The 18,327-nt window shown below is 42.0% G+C and overlaps 1 protein-coding gene across 1 annotated transcript in view; it reads left to right on the top strand.

The window, feature by feature from the left end:
- LOC127236396 (thrombospondin type-1 domain-containing protein 7B-like) overlaps positions 1 to 18,327 on the top strand; it is a 177,878-nt gene continuing 159,551 nt past the window's right edge. The window contains exons 1-3 of the mRNA XM_051204014.1: positions 1 to 23; positions 4,213 to 4,461; positions 17,780 to 18,057. Coding sequence (XP_051059971.1) covers positions 1 to 23; positions 4,213 to 4,461; positions 17,780 to 18,057 — 550 coding nt within the window. The remainder of the gene's footprint in view (positions 24 to 4,212; positions 4,462 to 17,779; positions 18,058 to 18,327) is intronic.

Consider the following 18,327-nt stretch of genomic DNA (forward strand, 5'->3'; position numbering starts at 1 on the left):
ATGTCCTTACATTTCCAGGAGAGGTAAAAAACTAGAGTAGTTTTTAGATTTCAAAGACTCCCTTTACAGCTGAGTACTTGTGAGGTAATTTACAGATGACAGCATGATCCATAAATGTCAAGCAGGCATAATTATCACAGCATCTCCAGTTTGAAAGACAAATCCGCAGCTTATGCCTGTTTCATTAAAAAGGCACACCACCTTCCATGAACGGATCGATTCCCATTTTGGTGTGGGCAGTAGTGTTCATTGTGTGCTGTTGTTTATAGGTGATTCTACTCACATGAAAGGTCACCACAAATCCGGGGGAGGGGAGTGAGGAGATCACACTATATTGTTCTTCTGCAGAGGGTGAAACTCTGCAGACAAGGTATTCCTCGAAACCGTGATGCAAAATTCAAGGTCTAGAAATGTATGATGAACCAGACAGGGCACTCAGAGTTCTGTAGTTACAAGGAATTCGCAGGTCAAATTAGAAAAAGGGTTGATATTTTACCTAGTATTATTAATTTAAGCTTGGGATATAGGCTTGTAAAAATAATATTTAAACAGAACAACACACATTCAAGGAGATATATACTCTTTATTAAGATATAAAGAAAGCAAGAGTCTTTTACAAAATGCTCCAGGCTTATTGCAATGCTGCAATTTCATGTTCCTTGACTCAGTTAGGGCAGCTGACGATCGAGATGCTGGGGTCCACCTGTCTCCCCTCCCTTGTACTGGGAGTATAAGCATCACCTAATCCATTGATGCTTTATTGACTAAGCTGCTTCCCCAGGTCCCAGAACTGTCTCTATGAAAGGAGAGAAAAGTTCAGCTTGGAAAAGGAAAACCATTTTTTGTTTTGTTTTGTTTTTGAGACAGGGTTTATCTGTGAAACTTTGGAGCCTGTCCTGGAATTTACTCTGTAGATCCCAGGCTGGCCTTGAACTCACAGAGATCTGTCTGTTTCTGCCTCCTGAGTGCTGGGATTAAAACCGTGTGCCACCACGGCCAGCTAAGGAAAACCACTTTCTAAACACACACACACACACACACACACACACACACACGTTGAAAGAGTTGAATAGATTTCTGAATTGCTTTGCTTGGACTGTCATGGAAAATGCCACACACTGGGTTGATACATTTTCTCAAATTCAGAAGCTGGGCCTCCAATGACGGTTTTTCTCTTCAACTCACTTTCTCTTCAACTCTTCCTCTACAACTCACATGTACCCAGCCTTTGCCTGTGTCTTCCCAAGTGCTCTCTCTCTCTCTCTCTCTCTCTTTCTCTCTCTCTCTCTGCCTCTCTCTCTCTCTCTCGTGTATGTTTGTGTGTGTGTGTGTATGTGTGTGTGTACACGCCATATTGGATTTGGGCCCACTGTAATGTCTTGTTTTAAATTGGTCACCTCTTTCAAAGACTTTTATAAAGCTTCATCTGACATCCTGGGGCTTATTGTTTAGTACATAACAATTTCTGGACTCAAATCCTAGACTGCTTTGTCCATGATCAGCTGTGTCCCATTGTGTCATACTGAAGAATGACAGCCCTTCCTTATCACGGCCTTTGACATAGCCTCCTGGGAGTGAGGATATGTTCCCTGATAAGGTGGATAGGAGTCTCTTTCCCATGTATTTCATCCCAGATCCAGAGCACGTGACATCGAATTAATGAATTATGGGATTGCTGTCCTTTTCATTTTCTAAGAACTAACACATTCTAAACAGAGTTGAAGAAATTAAACAGTGGATCACAGCTTTGTCTCATATTGTCTAGGAATGTGATATTAGCCCTTAGTGGCTTAACAAAAACATATGAATATGGAAACCTCACTCTAAACTGCTCACTAGTAAGAGCAGCCATGAACATATTTTCTTCTGCTTTCTTCAAGTGGTAGGTCTCCAATTTACATATTCTCTCAAGTTAAAAACCTAGAAACATTATGCCTAGAGATGGAGGAATCACCACATAAACCTCTGCACAGCTCAGCACTCAGCCAGACTGTGTTGTTAACTTTGGGAGCTGGTATGCAAAAATTGACACACTCACATTTCTGAGGGAATTGCCCTTTGCCTCTCAAACTTTTCGGTGCTTAAGACTGACCTAGGTGAATACTAATAACAAGGAATTGGCCAAAAGTAAAGAATGCCTGGGAATATATTGACTACTATCCTCCAGAGTCTGATTTTTCTCTACTTGGAATTATTTAATCTCAATTAAATTAATATTCCATCACCCATAACATGAAATGTTAACAGACCTCCATTTTTGAAAAGATTTGTTTCAAATTATGTGTCTGGGGAGGAGTCTATCCAATGAGTGCAGGTGGCTTTGGAGGCCAGAAGAATATATCAGATCTCCTACAGCCAGAGTCACAGACAGTTGTTAGTTAGGTGCCTGTCTTAGTTGGAGATTTTATTGCTATGAATAACACCATGACCATGCAACTCTTACAAAGTAATCATTTAATTGTGGCGGTTCACTTATAGTTTCAGAGTTTCAGTCCATTATCATCATGATGGGGAGCTAGGCAATTTGCAGGCAGGCATGGTGCTAGCTACATCTTGACCAGAAGACAGCAGGAAGTTGACTGACTCACTGGGCAGTATACTATGCATGGGAAACCTCAAAACATTCCACTACACTTACAGATTTCCTCCAACAAGGCCATACCTACTCCAAAACAGCCACACGTCTTAAGAGTGCCATTCCTGGTGAGATTATGGAGGCCAATTACATTCAGACTACCACAGTGCTTACACAGATGATGGGAACCCAGCTCAGATTCAGGCTCTAAAAGGGACTGCTGAGTCTTCTCTCTAACTTTTCAGGTTCAGTTTCAAGAATGCTCCGCTTCCTGTCTCTATTTTCCTACTTGCCCTTTAATACTTCAGCAAAACCGAATGGGGTTTAACTCTTGCCCAGTGGTACTTATAAATCTTCAGCAACCAGGCTTGTATGATTAGAGAGATTGATATTATACAGCATTTGCCGATTTTTACAGCGTAAATACTCCCATTGTGGTCATTTTTTTTTTAAAGTTACTTACACTAAGTCAAGTGCTTTGAAAATTTAGCATTTGAGTACAACTTACTACAGGTTCACATCCCAACAGGGTAGTATCATCTCAAGGCTGCAAGTGTACACTTTCCCTGAACAGAGCAGTGCTCCTCCTGGTATGTGGAACTCCCATCTGCCCTTTAAAATCTAAGTACCCATGGCCTTCCCTGCTGGCTTATGTCTCCCTCTCTCTAGTGTCCCCTCAGTAGAACGAGTGCCGTGGTACCAACTCCCTCTTTGCAACCTTTAATGTATCTAGCTCCCCAGCAGAATTTAAACTGTTTGATTTTACTCAGATTTTGCATATGAAAAAAAAAAAACCTTGATGCTAAGTGCCAAATAGTGTGTAGAAGCGTAACCGATCCTCCATTTTAAAAAGTATCATGGTAGTTCTAAGAGTAGATAGCTTGCTCTAAAGCTTTCATTTACCCTCAGTTGACAGTGGACAAATCATGTAGGTTCCATGAGCCCAACTACTCCTCTCTGCCAAGTGGATATAATACAATGGATCCTCATAACACTGCTTTGAGAGAGCACAGCCCACACCCAGTCAGTGACATTCATGATGTATACATAGTGTATATTCATGATGGAGACGCCTTGGGCAAGGGATGAGGTAGGGTGTATCTTCTGTAAGCATCCCTCTCAAGTGCAGCACCTAAGTAGAGTACAGTCTTTTTAAAGGTAGGTCCTTACCTAGACTTCCCAGTCTCAGAATATTCTTGTCCCTCAGCCTCCTGAGTATAGATGGAACCCCAGGCATGTACCCACTACGTGCAATAAGTTTATAGTCTTAATATGTAGCATGTTTTATTGTTCTATCCTGGAACCTGTTCCTTTAAAAAGAAATTTCTATTAAAATGTCAAATTAGGGCAAGAAAGATGTCTCAGCGGGTTTGAATACTGCTGGCAAGCATAATCCACATGTTGGAAAGAGTGACCCAACTCTACAAAGTTGTCTTCTGAACTACACGTGTGCCTTGGCATGGTACACACACACACACACACACACACACACACACACACACACACACACACAGAGAGAGAGAGAGAGAGAGAGAGAGAGAGAGAGAGAGAGAGCTCAAACCAGATTTTAAACATTTTTTTTATCATAGTAACAATTTCATAATGCGTTTTAACTATCTTTTCTATTCTTCTTTCAGCCTTTGCATGCAAGATTCCTTCCCATTGACTGTCCAGCCCTGTGTGATGCCAAAGGACTGTGAGACTTCAGAGTGGTCCCCCTGGAGCCCCTGCTCCAAGACCTGCCGTTCTGGGCGTCTGTCACCTGGAGTCAGGAGCAGGAGCAGGAATGTGAAGCACATTGCTATTGGAGGTGGCCAGGAATGCCCAGAACTTCTTGAGATAGAGACCTGTATTGCTGAAGGGGAACTTCTGCAGCCATGTCCCAGGTATTTCACTTTTGAATATTTTAATAACTACAATCTCCTTTGAAGTGTTGATAGAAAGGTTGGCATCAGTAAACATAGCTAGGACTTGATTCCACTGAACTTAAAAGCGGAGTCTAGTTCTGTTTCTACAGTATTGGCATCACATACTCTCCAGAAGTGCCATAGCTTCCTCATCCTTTGTTATTTCCTTCTTCTACTGCTTCATGCAGAGTAAATGACAGAAGTGCTGGCTGCTTTTACCTGGTGTGACACTTGTAAATATTTGTCGCTGGCCCAGAGTCCTTCGTAGCATGCTCATTTTGCAAATGAGGCCATCAGTAGTCAGAGAGATGAGCTAGTCCCATGATGATGTATGGCTAACGAGTTGTAGCACCCAAGTTCTCTAAGTCTCTTTTGCCCCCTATAACTTTGCCAGTCTGTTCTACAAGTTCTTTTTCCAGATTCCCCAGGGAGCCAGAGGATATTGGAAAGTGGCTCACTATTCTTTATAAGTTGGATTTTAACATCTTGACATTAATTTCTTTTTTTGGCCTGGCTATATTGCACTTGGTAAAGGCCTCCAGGACATCTTTCTTCAGGTTGTGGGTTCATGGTGGACTCAAAGCTCATATGATAGAAGTCCTCTGAGGCTGGTTATCTATTAGGAAGTCTATAGGAATGGAGGGATGTTTTGAACTCCCTGTTGGATGACATTTTCTAGAGATTCGTGTAGCCTGGAAGATATGAGGATGAGATTCATTTTTCCAGAAAAAAAAATATTAAAGAAGCCAAAAAATGGTTTCTTGTATGAATCCATTATTTGGTGATAAACCCAACTGGTGCTCTTGTTTTCTGAGCTTGGCTAGCTATAAAACCTAGAGGAAAGCATCTGGTCCCCTGGGGTTAGTGTTACAGTGGCTATGTGCTGTCTGGAGCTTCCTTAACTCTGAATAATTGTACATTATGGAATTCAAAGATATGTCCCTGCTCTAAGCTTGCTAGTCCATTCCTCTCTTACCTTGTTGATCACTCAACAAACACTATGTTATTTATTTATTAATATATTATTTTGCCAAAACGACTGTATTCTTTTTTTGATTATTATTTTTAGAGGGGGGGTGTTCGGGAGAACATTGGACCCTTTGGAGATGGAATTAAGGAAGGTTGTGAGTTATGTGGTGTAAGTTCTGGGAACTGGACTCAGGTCCCCTACAAGAGCAGTATGCTCTTAATCACTCCAGACTGCTCAGATGCTTGTCACCCCTGACTTCAGTATCACAGTAGGGTGCTTTATATATCAGCTCAGTCATAGAAAATCCATCTCATGTTTTTCATTTTACAACCACCTTTCAAAACACTTATTTTAAACAAATGAGGGGCCTGCAGATGATACAACTAGGATCTCTTTCTATTTCAAGGATGGATATGCTTGTGTTCAGATTTTATATACATTGTGGCTTCTCAAAAAACAAACAAACAAAAAACTATATATATTCTGTAGCACACCTCCCTTAATAGTGGAATTATTAATTCTATCACTTCCATTATTGGTCTGAAACACTGGAGACTCGGTGTTTAAATTCCCAGGCCCAATGCTTAGGACATAAAAACAGTATGAAAGGGCTGTCATTGCTGTTGTGTATTGAGGTATAATTTTTGTCCTTGCATAAAGAAAAATCCTCTCTTTCCTAGCAGATCACAGTAGTCACAGGCTGGATAAAATCATTATTTCTGTGTATTTGGAAATCATCCTCATGGATGTGTAGTTCAGATTTTTTTAATGGCATGCATGTGGGAATAGAATCTTGATTTATCATCATATACTATTGTGGGCCAATAATATAATAGATGCATACATGTACTGAATATGAAGGGTACATAGAAGTTTATCATCTAGTGGAATTCTCTGGATATTCACTCAGGCTCTTCCCATATGTCATTCTGAGAGTCATGATGTTTTTCCTGGTGACAGACATCCAGTTGAGTATATGTATACTAGGACACATATAACACTGGGTGGGTGCCATTCCTTAGCAGCAAAATAAGTTGGGACCATGATAATTATGCACCGGGGAAATCCTATAATGATCTTCATCCAGTTGATATTTAATATCTGGAGATAGCCGACAGGTTGCACCTCTCGTTCTGCTGTTTGAGCACATGGATGAGTTTGGCATTTATTTAAAATCAAAATCAAACCCTTTCAAATGATGAACCTGCTGGAAAAAGCTTTTGGAGAAATCACTGAAGTACCAACCAGTGTTGCCTGCAGAGAACGATGTGTTAACTAGTGTTTCTGGTTATGGGCAGGAAAATGAATGAATAACAACCAAGAAATCAGCACCAGCCACCCTCCTTATTCATCTGGGTTCTGAGCTGTGGCTTCTACCACAGGAAAGATATACCACATGGCATAAAGGCTGCAGATCTGCTTTTGTTTCTCATTTGACATTGGTGATTAAAATTCATTGTGAGCAATGGAAATAAAAACAAAAATCTATTACGAAATACAAATGCCCATATATCCATCCCTGAATTCATGAGTGTCCACATACATCAAACAATTTTATTCACCCCATTTCTCCACAGCAGGAAAATGCATGGTTCTGTGAGTCTTCACATTGTTTGGATTAAATCCTCACATTGTGATTTGGCTTTTCTCTCTCTCTCTCTCTCTCTCTCTCTCTCTCTCTCTCTCTCTCTCTCTCTCTCTCTGTCTTTTCTATTGAAAACATGTTTGATTATTAAATAAACACAGAGTTCTTGTTCTGTGCCAAGCATAGGGTTAAATTCTGTGGGGACTTCAGAGAACACAATAGACACATGCCTCTCCTTTCATGAAGACAGGCTTCAGTAACAAAGGAAAAACAAACAATAAAATACATAAAATGGATGTTAAAAATAAAATAAAATACTAGTATTAGGTAAAGACAGAAACTTCTGGAATGCTGAGGTGGGCTTGGCCAGCACTGCTTACAGAATTAAATAGTGTTAGCAGAGAATTTTTATTTGAACATGGCCTATTTGGGTTGGGCATTGTATTTAAAGAACGTGAATAGTTAACTACTTGGGAAACTAGGGGACAAACACTCCAAAAGAAACATGCAATGGAGAAGAAATTTACCTGCAAACAGGTATTTTCCCGCATGGTGGTGCTAAGGAGGCCGCACCAGCTGGGTTCTCCTGACTCACTGCAGCTGTAACTGCAGACTTACACCAGTGTGTGTAAGAAGTGTAAATGACGGGCCGGTTTTAAGGCCCTCCCGAGGATGAGGACATGTTGGAAATTGCACGTCTTAATCTGAAAGGAGATAAGGTATAAGGACTTTTGAGAACGGAGTAAGAGCGTTTCACACGCTTCAGCTCATCTCAGGGGTGTGAGTTTGACATAGACTCAAAATCAGCCCAAGAAACTCCCTTCTCCGACTTCACACAGCCTCTAAGTGTGGGCTCTTCTCCCCAGCTCAAGCGTCACGATCAGTGTAGGAGAGAAATGGGTCTCCTTTTCACCGGTGGCCTTGAGTTCTTTGGGATGTTCTTCTGTCATTGGATATCAGTTTCTGTTCTCAGACACTAAAAGATATACGATACAGAGAAAACATCTAGGACTGTGGCAGGTGTTAGCAATGGACCACTGGAACCGTGATGCGCTGAGCCAGCCCAGCCCCTCACTGGCCCTGGGATGCCTGGTTCTGCCCCTAGCTGAATATTGATTGCAGCAGGAGATCTTGGTTTACCCCTTAGGTGAGGGCTCACCCCCACCACCATCACTAGGGAAAGGTGGTTCCATCCCTCACTGTAGGCATGCACACTAGAACTGACCTTGTATAGGTTCCGGGCACCTCACCTAGGAAGCACGCTAGAACTGACCTTGTGGTTACGGACATGGGTGAGCCAATCCTGAAGGCATGAAAGCAGGAGAGCTGACCCTGCTTCTCCTCATCTGCCGTGTGGTGCTATGGGTGAGGGGGAAATGACCCCCCCACAAACACAGACACATACCTGTCACCACCTGCAGCAGGTGACAGAGCTGGCTCTGCCATCATAAGAGTGAGGGAAACAGCCCTGCCCTGCATCAGCCACGGCACACAGGATGCAGGTCCTGCACCTTGCCGTGGCAGCATGCTAAAGCTGACCCTGTTGTTGGGGTCACAGGGAAGCCAGCCCTGTGAGTGTCAGGACAGGAGAGGTGACCCCACTGCCTCTAGTATGCCCCCTACAGCAGTTGGGAGAGAGGGATCTGCACCTTGCAAAACAGTAGAGCTGGCCTTGGCAATATGAGTGAGGGGGATCTGGATCTGAGGGCCTGAAAACAGAAGAACTAGCTCAGCCCCTAGCTGTAGGCTGCACTGGGGGAGCTGGCCCAGGCAATGCTGGAGAGCTCATCTGGCTAGTGGCGGTGAGGGAAAGCTAGCAAGCTGACCAATCCAGCTACCACTCAAGGCCTAGAACCAGGACTATGAGTTGGCCCACTCCAACATCCACAGAATCTATGAACTGTTGGAGCATGGGAACGGAACGAACCTACAGATCCCAAACAGCAGGATCTCCATGACACAGGCTATCCAACAAGAGCACCAGTAAAGGTCCCATTATTGGTGGCACAGCAGAAGCCGAAGACTCTGAGCCAGAACAGTGACTCATGGTAATGAACACTTGGAAGTAAAGACGAACAGACTAAAGGGCAAACTGTGTGTTAATTTTTGTTTTGGGTTGGGGGACAGTGACAAGGACAGGGGGGAGATTGCAGGGGAGAGGGAGATATGTGGGATTGGAATGCATCCCGTGAAAATCCACAAAGAATAAAAGTGAAACAAACAAAATTGCCTAGGATCTTGGCTGCTTCCCGTGTTCCAGTTAATATCCCAAGTGTTAGACTCACACGCTCAAGCTTCCAAGGACTGTGTGAGATGAGGCAGCCTTATTCATTTCAGTCTCCATAAAGCAGAGGACAGGAACCCGTCCTACGCTAAGCTCTTCAGGTCAAAGAGCTACAACGCAACACACCCATATTGTGAAACAGCTATGAAGAGGACCCCATTCTAGAAGAAGAACTTGTAATAATCACACAAGAATGTTGACAAAGAGTCACCTGCAGACATTTTTGTTACACATGACACCTCCTGCCAGCAACTTTTATCACCTATGAGTGGGAGACAAGTTTCCATACGGCAATGGCCGTTCAGCCTCTTACGTAATCATTTAAAGTTTGAAACTGAACAGCAGGCAGCAATATTAGATGGTGACAGCCAAAGCAGAGCGAATCTCTTCAGAAAACTTCAAGGCAGAAGCTGCATGGCTAACGGCATCACACAGACTGTGCAACATTACCACGGAGAAAGGCCGATTTATTAAACGTGGTTTCAATACTCTAGACTGGTACAGACGGAATAGATGGGTTCTGTTGACTCTCCCTTCCTTCCTCACTGTGTAAATGTATCCTTATTACGGGTAGACTGGACACCCTTGGCATAAAGTCTGTCTCTGAAATCTCAAGCTGAGAGACATTTCCAGGCTCCTACACCCCTTTTTGTTTTGCTTTGTTACACAACCCCCAGAGATCAGCCTGGATCTCCCTAACATTTCACCGAATCACTGAGCTCAAGTTTATATTGTCTAGATAAAAATCTTTCATTCGTTGTGTAAACTCTGAAGACTTAGGATCAGGGGCCGACTGTTGGAGCCTGCCAGAATGCTAGGAAAAACGTAGGCAGAAACCTGCTCTGGCTGATTTGTTGTTGTTTCCTCCTTTGCCAATTACAAAATAAGGAAGCATTTGGGGGGCAATTTCTCTTCAAAGTATGTTTCAGTCCGTCCTGAGGTTAGTCCGTGGATAATTCCGAAAGGAAGAAACAGAAAATGTTGATTTACTCATCCTGTGAATCTTGCATAGTATTTTTCCAAAAAGAACAGTATCCACACATTGTCTAGGAGTGTTTAGAAAGGATGTTCTCACACATGGGTAGGGCCGCCCTCCCCCCCCAATTCCTCCCTCTCCCTCTTCTTCCCTCCCTCCCTCTCTCCCTCCCTCCTTCCATGTAAGAGTGAGGCACTAAAAGAGTGTTTGACTCATATTCAATACTTAGTAAACACTGGGTGAATGAATGTCTGCTCAAGTGCCAGAAAGATCGAGAACAATAATTTGCACATATTCTTTATTGTACACACACAGTTATTGAATAATGTGTGCGAGGCAATGGAAGGCATTTTTGTAAAAAGCTTCTGAAATTGGCTCAATCAAGATGATCAGGTAGAAACTACCCCAGATAGGGATGACTATAGAGAGCTTGCACGGTCTCAGGTGTTCTCTGCTGATAGCACGTCTGATTTTCCAGATTTCAATGGCTGTGTTACCGCAGATAGACTGGGAGTGAGATCACAGTCTGGATTTGGTCACAACCTGGCTTCTAACACACATCACCAATCACATCTTTTAAATCTCCCCCCATCGATTTCTCTCATTGCACCCAACGCCCCACACATAATACAAGCTCGATAAAGAGTTGTCAGATAGATTAATGGGTTCTTTAAGGAGGCATTGTTTCAGTTGCTTAAATTAAACAGATTTCTGTAGCAAGTGAGAAGTGAAGGAGCCAAAGCCTTGGAACCCTGGAACACTATGGAGAATCTGTTTCAGAAACGAAACAAGTTTTCTAAGAATTTGAAATTATTTCCTCAGGACATTGGCACCTTCTATATTGGATCTATCTATTACTGGTAAATGTGGTTTCATGAGTCCTTCTGGACGGAAGATTTGTTCCCCAGTTAGTGTAAGGAAGTTAACGTACTGTTAAGTGCTGTGCATGGCGATAGAAGTCTATTAATAATACATGTGTGCAGTTTGGCTAGCAAAGCCATCTGCTGAGGAGCAAGAGAGCCTTGCACTTCAGAGTTGCTTTGCATAATCAATAGCCCACTATCTCCAATAAAAAATTACTAGAGCATAAAATATATAAAGGCTTGACCAGTTCCCTTATGCTGATGGTCTGTTTGACAAAAAAGGAAAAAAAAAAAAAAAAGAAAATAAAGACAAGTTAATTCTCTTCCAAGTGCATTTTACAACTTTCAAAAGACAACAGACATTATCATAAATTAGTCACACTGCAGAGCACTGATTTTTAATACACACACACATTTAATTTGAATACCTTTCGCTGGGGTTTCAATTCCAGGAGTGTTTGCAAATCTATATGTGTTCAATCAAAACATGACTGTTAACTAATGCAATTATTCTATCAATCTGTCATCATTAAATCACTTAAGATTCTCTCCCATGTTCTTGGCTTCACATCTCAGATGTTCCAAGACAGAGAGAGGATGTCCACACGGTGAGTAGCCCTGTGCCTTAAGAAAGTGTCAAAGCTTAGGTTAGGAAGGGCAGGGGCTGCTGCGGAGCTGGTGTCTTATGGCTATTAGAATCATTTTGTGACACATTGGTAGAATGGGGATCATTAAAGAATTGTCACTGAACACTTCTTCCTTTCTAATTTTGGCTTTTCTCATTTAGAAGAGCTGTACTCATTGCCCGGAGAGTAACACTTTTAAACTTCCCCTTCCTTTGTCTCTCAATGTAGGGGATGGTTTTAGTTATACAATTCCTTAAATTGGACATTACTCTGAAAGCCAAGCTGCCAGAGTCATTTAATTCTAGGACTTCAAGTTGCCCGGTCTTAGCCTAGATTTTTGTCTTGAATTTTCTACAAGAAATTAATTCCTACACTTAAAAGACTGCTCTTTGAGTTAACATTAGCGCCTTTCACAATGCTTAATATTTTGGTTATTTGACAGTTGTGCAATTCACATTGATCATAGCCATCCATCCTGCTTCCCTCCAACTCCACCTAGTGCTCCTGCCATTCCTCAGCTTCCCAGCTTCATGTTCTCCTTTTAGTGTTGATTTTAGGATATATTTTCATTTAATTATGTACATGTCTGGGTGCATATGTGCACTTTGTGTGGGTGCTCTCGAAGGTCAGAAGAGAGTGTTGGATCTCTTACATCTATAGTTACAGGTGATGGTGAGCTGCCTGACGTGGGTGCTGGGGACTCAACTTGGACCTTCTGAAAAAAAAAAAAACAGCAAGTGCTCTTGACCACTGAACTGGCTCTCCAGCCCCATGATGTTGGTGATTTTACTTTTGCTGTTATTTTAATCATTATTAAACTATTATCTAGGCTGCATATAGCGCATGAAAATGATAGCATCTCAAATGTTAACATGTATATATCTAGTGCAGATACACTGGTTTGACCACCAATGGATAATAGGTTTCAGGCATAAGTTTGTGGGTTCGGAAAATGATTCTAGAATGTAAACAGACAGGAAAGGCCTGAATTGCTCTGTTAAAATGTGTGATTGTGTCTCCCTGGTATCTGAATTTTTTAACACCCATCTGGAGTTCTATCCTCCCAGAATTCAGTGCCAAGGAATTAATATATATATATATATATTAATTCCTTGGCAAGGAAGAAATGTAGCAATCATTCATTACTCTTCCTTTTCTTTTCCGCCCTGCCTTTAATCCATTAGAAAGTTGTTTCCACCTTAAAAGTGCATCTAGAATGCAATTGCACCAGGGCTTCTGCAGTTTAGCTACCGTGGACTTACAAAGATTGCTCCCCCATTTCTCCTTTTGCCACTCACCTACCTTCTTCATTCCCCTCTGGGATTAGTCTTTTAACACTTAAATTACTTCATCTTGTTGCTAGCTTCCCCCCCTCCAACTTCCCATAATTCCCCATTGCCTTTGGGAAATCATTGCCTCTACACTAGCCTGCAAGGCTCTCTATGTAGCCTGCTTTCGGGTCTCTGCCCTTAGACACTGAGGCTTGGAGCATCTCTCCCACCACAGTGGTCTCTGTGTGTATCTTAAAGACCAAGCCTTCTCCAAGCTAGACTTTTAAACACTGCCCTGCTAGAACACTAACATCTACTTGGTCCGCTGCTCTCTGCCTCTTTTCGGTCAGGACTCCCATCTTCCTTGGTGAGCTCTCTTTCTGGCCATCTCTCTTTCCTGCTGGTCTGATGCCATGATGGATACTGAAACTCTGATGTCTGCCTATCCCACTGGAAGGCAAATATTGTCCCCGAGTCTTGGAGTCTGTCACACTCCCTGTCAGAATGCCATTGCTCAGGAAAGGGTAGGTAAACACTCCATGAGCTAGAGATTAACTGCCTATCTTCTCAGACCTATCTCTGTTCCAGGTGGAGTCTGCTTGGCCGGTCTTTTCTGGCTAGCTTTAGTCTCTGGATCATGACCTTGCATTCACACAGCTCTGCTTTGAGAGGCATTGTCCTCAAGGGAAACCCATATTTGAGTCCTTATACTCCCTTCCTAGGAAGTGGGTGAGAGTTTTAGAATGACTGGAGGTATAGCCTTACTCACTAAAGCAGGGACCCCATGGTTGTGACCACATGATTAATGGTGGATTCACCCAAAAAGAATTGACAAGGGAGCATTGTGGGGGATTTGATTTCAGGGCTTTCTTGAAAAAAAATCACTCTAAAAGGGAAATCCCTTCTAGAAATTCTTCTTTGGCAACCGAGTTATGATTTGAATTATTACAGAGAGTCTGTTGCTTGACTTTTATCCCCTGCCCCGCCCCTTGTAAGTGTCTTTCCTCTCTCTGTCATATTGAAATTTAACCTTGAGAAACTAGTGTAGTCTAATTATAAAACAAATGGTTGGTAAATATCTTGATATTGAGAAGCATTATCGAACAGACATCACTTACGGGGGTCACAAGAAGCAATGGAGGATGTGTTTTTATTTCAGTCCAGGATCCAGTTCCTCCCCCAAGTACCAGTGCTTTCTGGTTCCTGAGATACTCAGGTGTGCAGAGCACCTGTTTTTCCTGAGCTTGGATTCAATTCCATCAGCATGGGCTTTGTGGCTTTTCCATTCACTGTAACAACAGAGACAAATAAAATTCACTTTGAATCCCACCTTACCACTCGACTGATATCGTAACAGCCCAAATAAATAAATGCCATGTTTATTCTCTTGTGCCAGACTGTCAGGAGAGAGCAAATTGGTCCTATAGACATACCAGGGTAGGGGGCATGGAAATTCACTCAATACTTTCCTTTGGTGTTCATCTGCTCCATTAGCTACTTCCAGAGTATTGCTTCAACAGAGGATACAGGAATCCAGTTTCTAAGACTCTATACTCTTTTCCCAAGCAGGAGAGCAGAATGAGGGTGTGTGGAGAGGCTCTAGAGTTGGAGACAGGAGTTTTCAAAGCCTGGTAGTTGACACAGACTTAGCCATTAAAGAGAAAGTCACAGGCCAGGGAGCTAACATTTGCCAAGGTCTACCACCAGAAGCACTTCTGAAGAAGCCGGAGAGTAGCGTTTAGCTGAGCTCACTCCTTTGATTTCTTATTCTGTCAGATCCTAGACACACTCTCTCTCAGGCTGGTGGAGTTCAGGGCACTCAGTTTTTGTGGCTGCTGGGTGATTTGTGACCAAACATAGCTGAGTCTTTTGGAAGACATCAAGTGAAAAGAGACGAGCAAAGGCTATGAAGTGACCCGCATTAAAAAGGGAACAGAAGCCCTTTACTGATCTGCTTTTTCTTTGCCTCTTGATGAGTTGATATTTTTCTCAGGGATGGGGAACAGTGGGGATAGTAAATAATTTCCCCATTTTTCCTTACATAGTTTTGTCACTTGCTAGTGAATGAAATTTGGGCCTCTCTGGTCAATGAGCTACCAACAGAGATTTTTGTTTCTTTATGTAAAACGATAGTCATCAAACTTTCCTTTTCGGTTTTCTTCACAATGACTCCTGAAATCTATCCATTGTTAATTCTTACAGGTTGTGAAAAAAGTTAATTGAATAAGTCATTTGTACAAGGTAACCTATTCCCTGTTTGACTTGCAATGGTGCTAAACTGTTTTGCATGTGCTTTTCAACATTTTGTTTGCTGGAATAGGAATGTGGCATTAAAAATACCTAATCTAGGACTCTTTAGAATTTAAAAACCTTTTTAAAATGTATTGTTTGACGGCTTTAAACATATATACAATTTATTTTGATCATGCCCATCTCACACTTCCCTTCCAACCCTTTTAGGCCTTCCAACAGGACTCCCTCCATCCCCATGTTCTGTCCTTCTTTTTCCTAAATAAACCCAGCAAAGTGCAAATAGTGCTGTCTGTATTCCCGTGAATGTGCAACCAACCAATGGGAAAGAACATCCTACAAGTGGCTACAGCCCTGATGAAAGGGAACTCTCCCTCTCTCGGCAGCCAGCAACTACCAGTGACTCAGCTTGGAGTCATTGGCACCCTGAGGTACCCTGGGATTTTTAACTAGACTCATCTTGCACAGGTCTAGTTCAGTAACCACAGTGACTTTGTAACAGCCATGTAATGTCCAGAGGGATCACTCTTCCCCATCCTCCCCATCCTCTGCTCCTAGCATTTTTTTTCTATGCTCTACACCTTACTTTTTCTTGAATATTAGGTTTTAAATAGTTGATATCCAGTCTATGGCTCACAGCCTCATAGTCTTATTAATTTGAGGAGTGGTCATTGTAAAAGAAGCTTCTTGCCAGCATCACAAATCTGTAGACACAAACACAAATAACAACAAGGCAGTTAGATGATGTGAACAGTAACTGTAGGTTCCCCCTCGTATCCGTAACCATCTGAGCTTTGGATTATTGACTATATTTGTACTGCCAGACATGAATTCCCTTTTGTGGTATGCTTCAAATTCAACCAGAGAGTGGTTAGATACCCTAAAATAGTCATGCCACTATTGCCCCAGAGGGAACATCTTATCTGCCAGGACAGTGTTGGAGCATACAGGGTATATAGTACTTAGGTAAGACCAAATATATAATTATTGATGAAACCCGTGTGTGTGTGTGTGTGTGTGTGTGTGTGTGTGTGTGTGTGTGCGTGCGTGCGTGTGTGTGTGTGTGTGTGTGTGTGTGCGTGTGTGCATATGTGAGTGTGAAAACCAGAGATTGATAGGCATTTTCCTTAATTTCTCCCCACTTTGATTTTTGAGACAAGATCCTTCGCTAATTCTGAAGCCCATGTATCCATCTAGACTGGCTGGCCAGAAAACTCTAGGGGTCCTCATTTCTCCATACTCGGCCAGGGGCCATACCTGAGAGCTGGGCATCTGACTCTGAACCTCATACTTGTACAGCTGAACTGTCTCCCCAGGAGTTTCTTGTCCACAAATCTTTAAGCCTGGGGAAATCACGTGGAAATGAGGTAATAAGGATGGGGGAGAAAACTCTAATCGCAACAAGCCTGGATGAATTGTCTGCATCCCCATCTGTACAATGAGCTTCATACAGACTAATGGCTCCAGGCCTCTAAACTCTTTACAATAATGGCGATCCCTGCAAAGCGTTTGATCATTATCAAGAGTTTTAGATATTTTCATCCTTGCTGCTTGAGTTTCAATTTCACTCTTGTTTCCGAAAAATACATGATCTTAGTTACATGTAATAATTGATATATTTTACTTTTATTATAAGCAATCACATAGCTGTGAAATCTTTCCTCACATGTGAGGATGTTCTTAGGTTTTCTTTGTTATTCTGGAAGGTAATGAGTCCATGTGTATGTATGAGGAATTTGTGGGTTATATTAATGATTTAGGCTTGAGGAATGCTGTAATAACAACAGAATGAAATAAATTCTGAAGATCTTAAATCAGGTATGATTGTGTAGTTTTGTTTTCTGTAAATTGTATATAAACTCTACTATATTTTACTACTTTAGTTTTATCTGTTGTAAAATGTTTCTTTACTAATTAATTGTAAACCAGGAAGACAGATTTCTAAGTCAGTTTAAATAACTGCACACTGTTTGTGTTGAAAAATATTCATTGACTAAACAGAGTGACATACACAGTGTTAACACATTTTAATAAACATGTAACACACATTTTAATGAATTCATCTTAATTGCTTTATCCCAGTGTCAGGGTGTTAAATGGGGAGAAAATACATCGTGATTGAGATGTTAGAGACCAATTTGGCCTATTTGAAAAGAAAATATCTACAAGAGTATACATTTCTCTGCTAATTGAAAAGGAAAGCTAACTTGCATATACTCATCTGGAAATCTGTCTGGTAACTCTCAAACACAATTCCAGCTGCCATTGTTTCCAGATCCTTCCTTTAATTCTTTTTCTTCCACTTCATGGTGAGACATACCGGAAGCTTACCTTACAAACGCATTGCTTGCCTTATTTACCTTCCTTTAATCACTCTGTGCTGTCTGTTGTCGCAATGGACAGGTGCGCTTTTCTCTGGAAAATAACAGGGATTTAATAATCCAAAGCCCGGAGACTTTTTTTTGTCCACAGTGAGAAAAAGACTTCTGTGCATGCTTGGTGTCATCGTCTGCTTTCTTCAGAGGTGAACACTTTTCTCATTGCTGCTTCTTCTTCTTCTAAACAAATCAACCCAAACAGGTATTCCTGGAGAACCTCTGCATGGAAGGAATGCCAAGTCTCTCTTCTTCTGGAGCAACAGGACCCACGTTGGCATGAATCAGGACCAGTCTGTGGTGGTGGGATCCAGACCAGGGAGGTGTACTGTGCCCAAAGTCTACCGGCAGCCATCACATCAAGGAGCAAGGAAGGTAGGCAGCCAGCCACTGGCAGAGGGTGCTGCTGGCAGAGGGTGATGCTGGCTGGAAGGAGAACCCATCCTGGCACCACTCCAAGGTGTGTGTCCCACCTTGGAAATAAATGTTTATTTATTCTTTGAAATTTCTATGCACTTTATTTTTATCCTATCTACTCATTATTACCTACCTTCGACTACCCCAAGTTCCCTGCATTGCATTGCTCTCCTAACTTCACGTCTTGCTTTTTTGGAGAATAACCCATTAAGTTCAAATAGTGCTTCT

Source organism: Phodopus roborovskii, unplaced genomic scaffold (assembly GCF_943737965.1).
Source record: "Phodopus roborovskii unplaced genomic scaffold, PHOROB, whole genome shotgun sequence".
In the NCBI taxonomy this organism is placed as follows: Eukaryota; Metazoa; Chordata; class Mammalia; order Rodentia; family Cricetidae; genus Phodopus; species Phodopus roborovskii.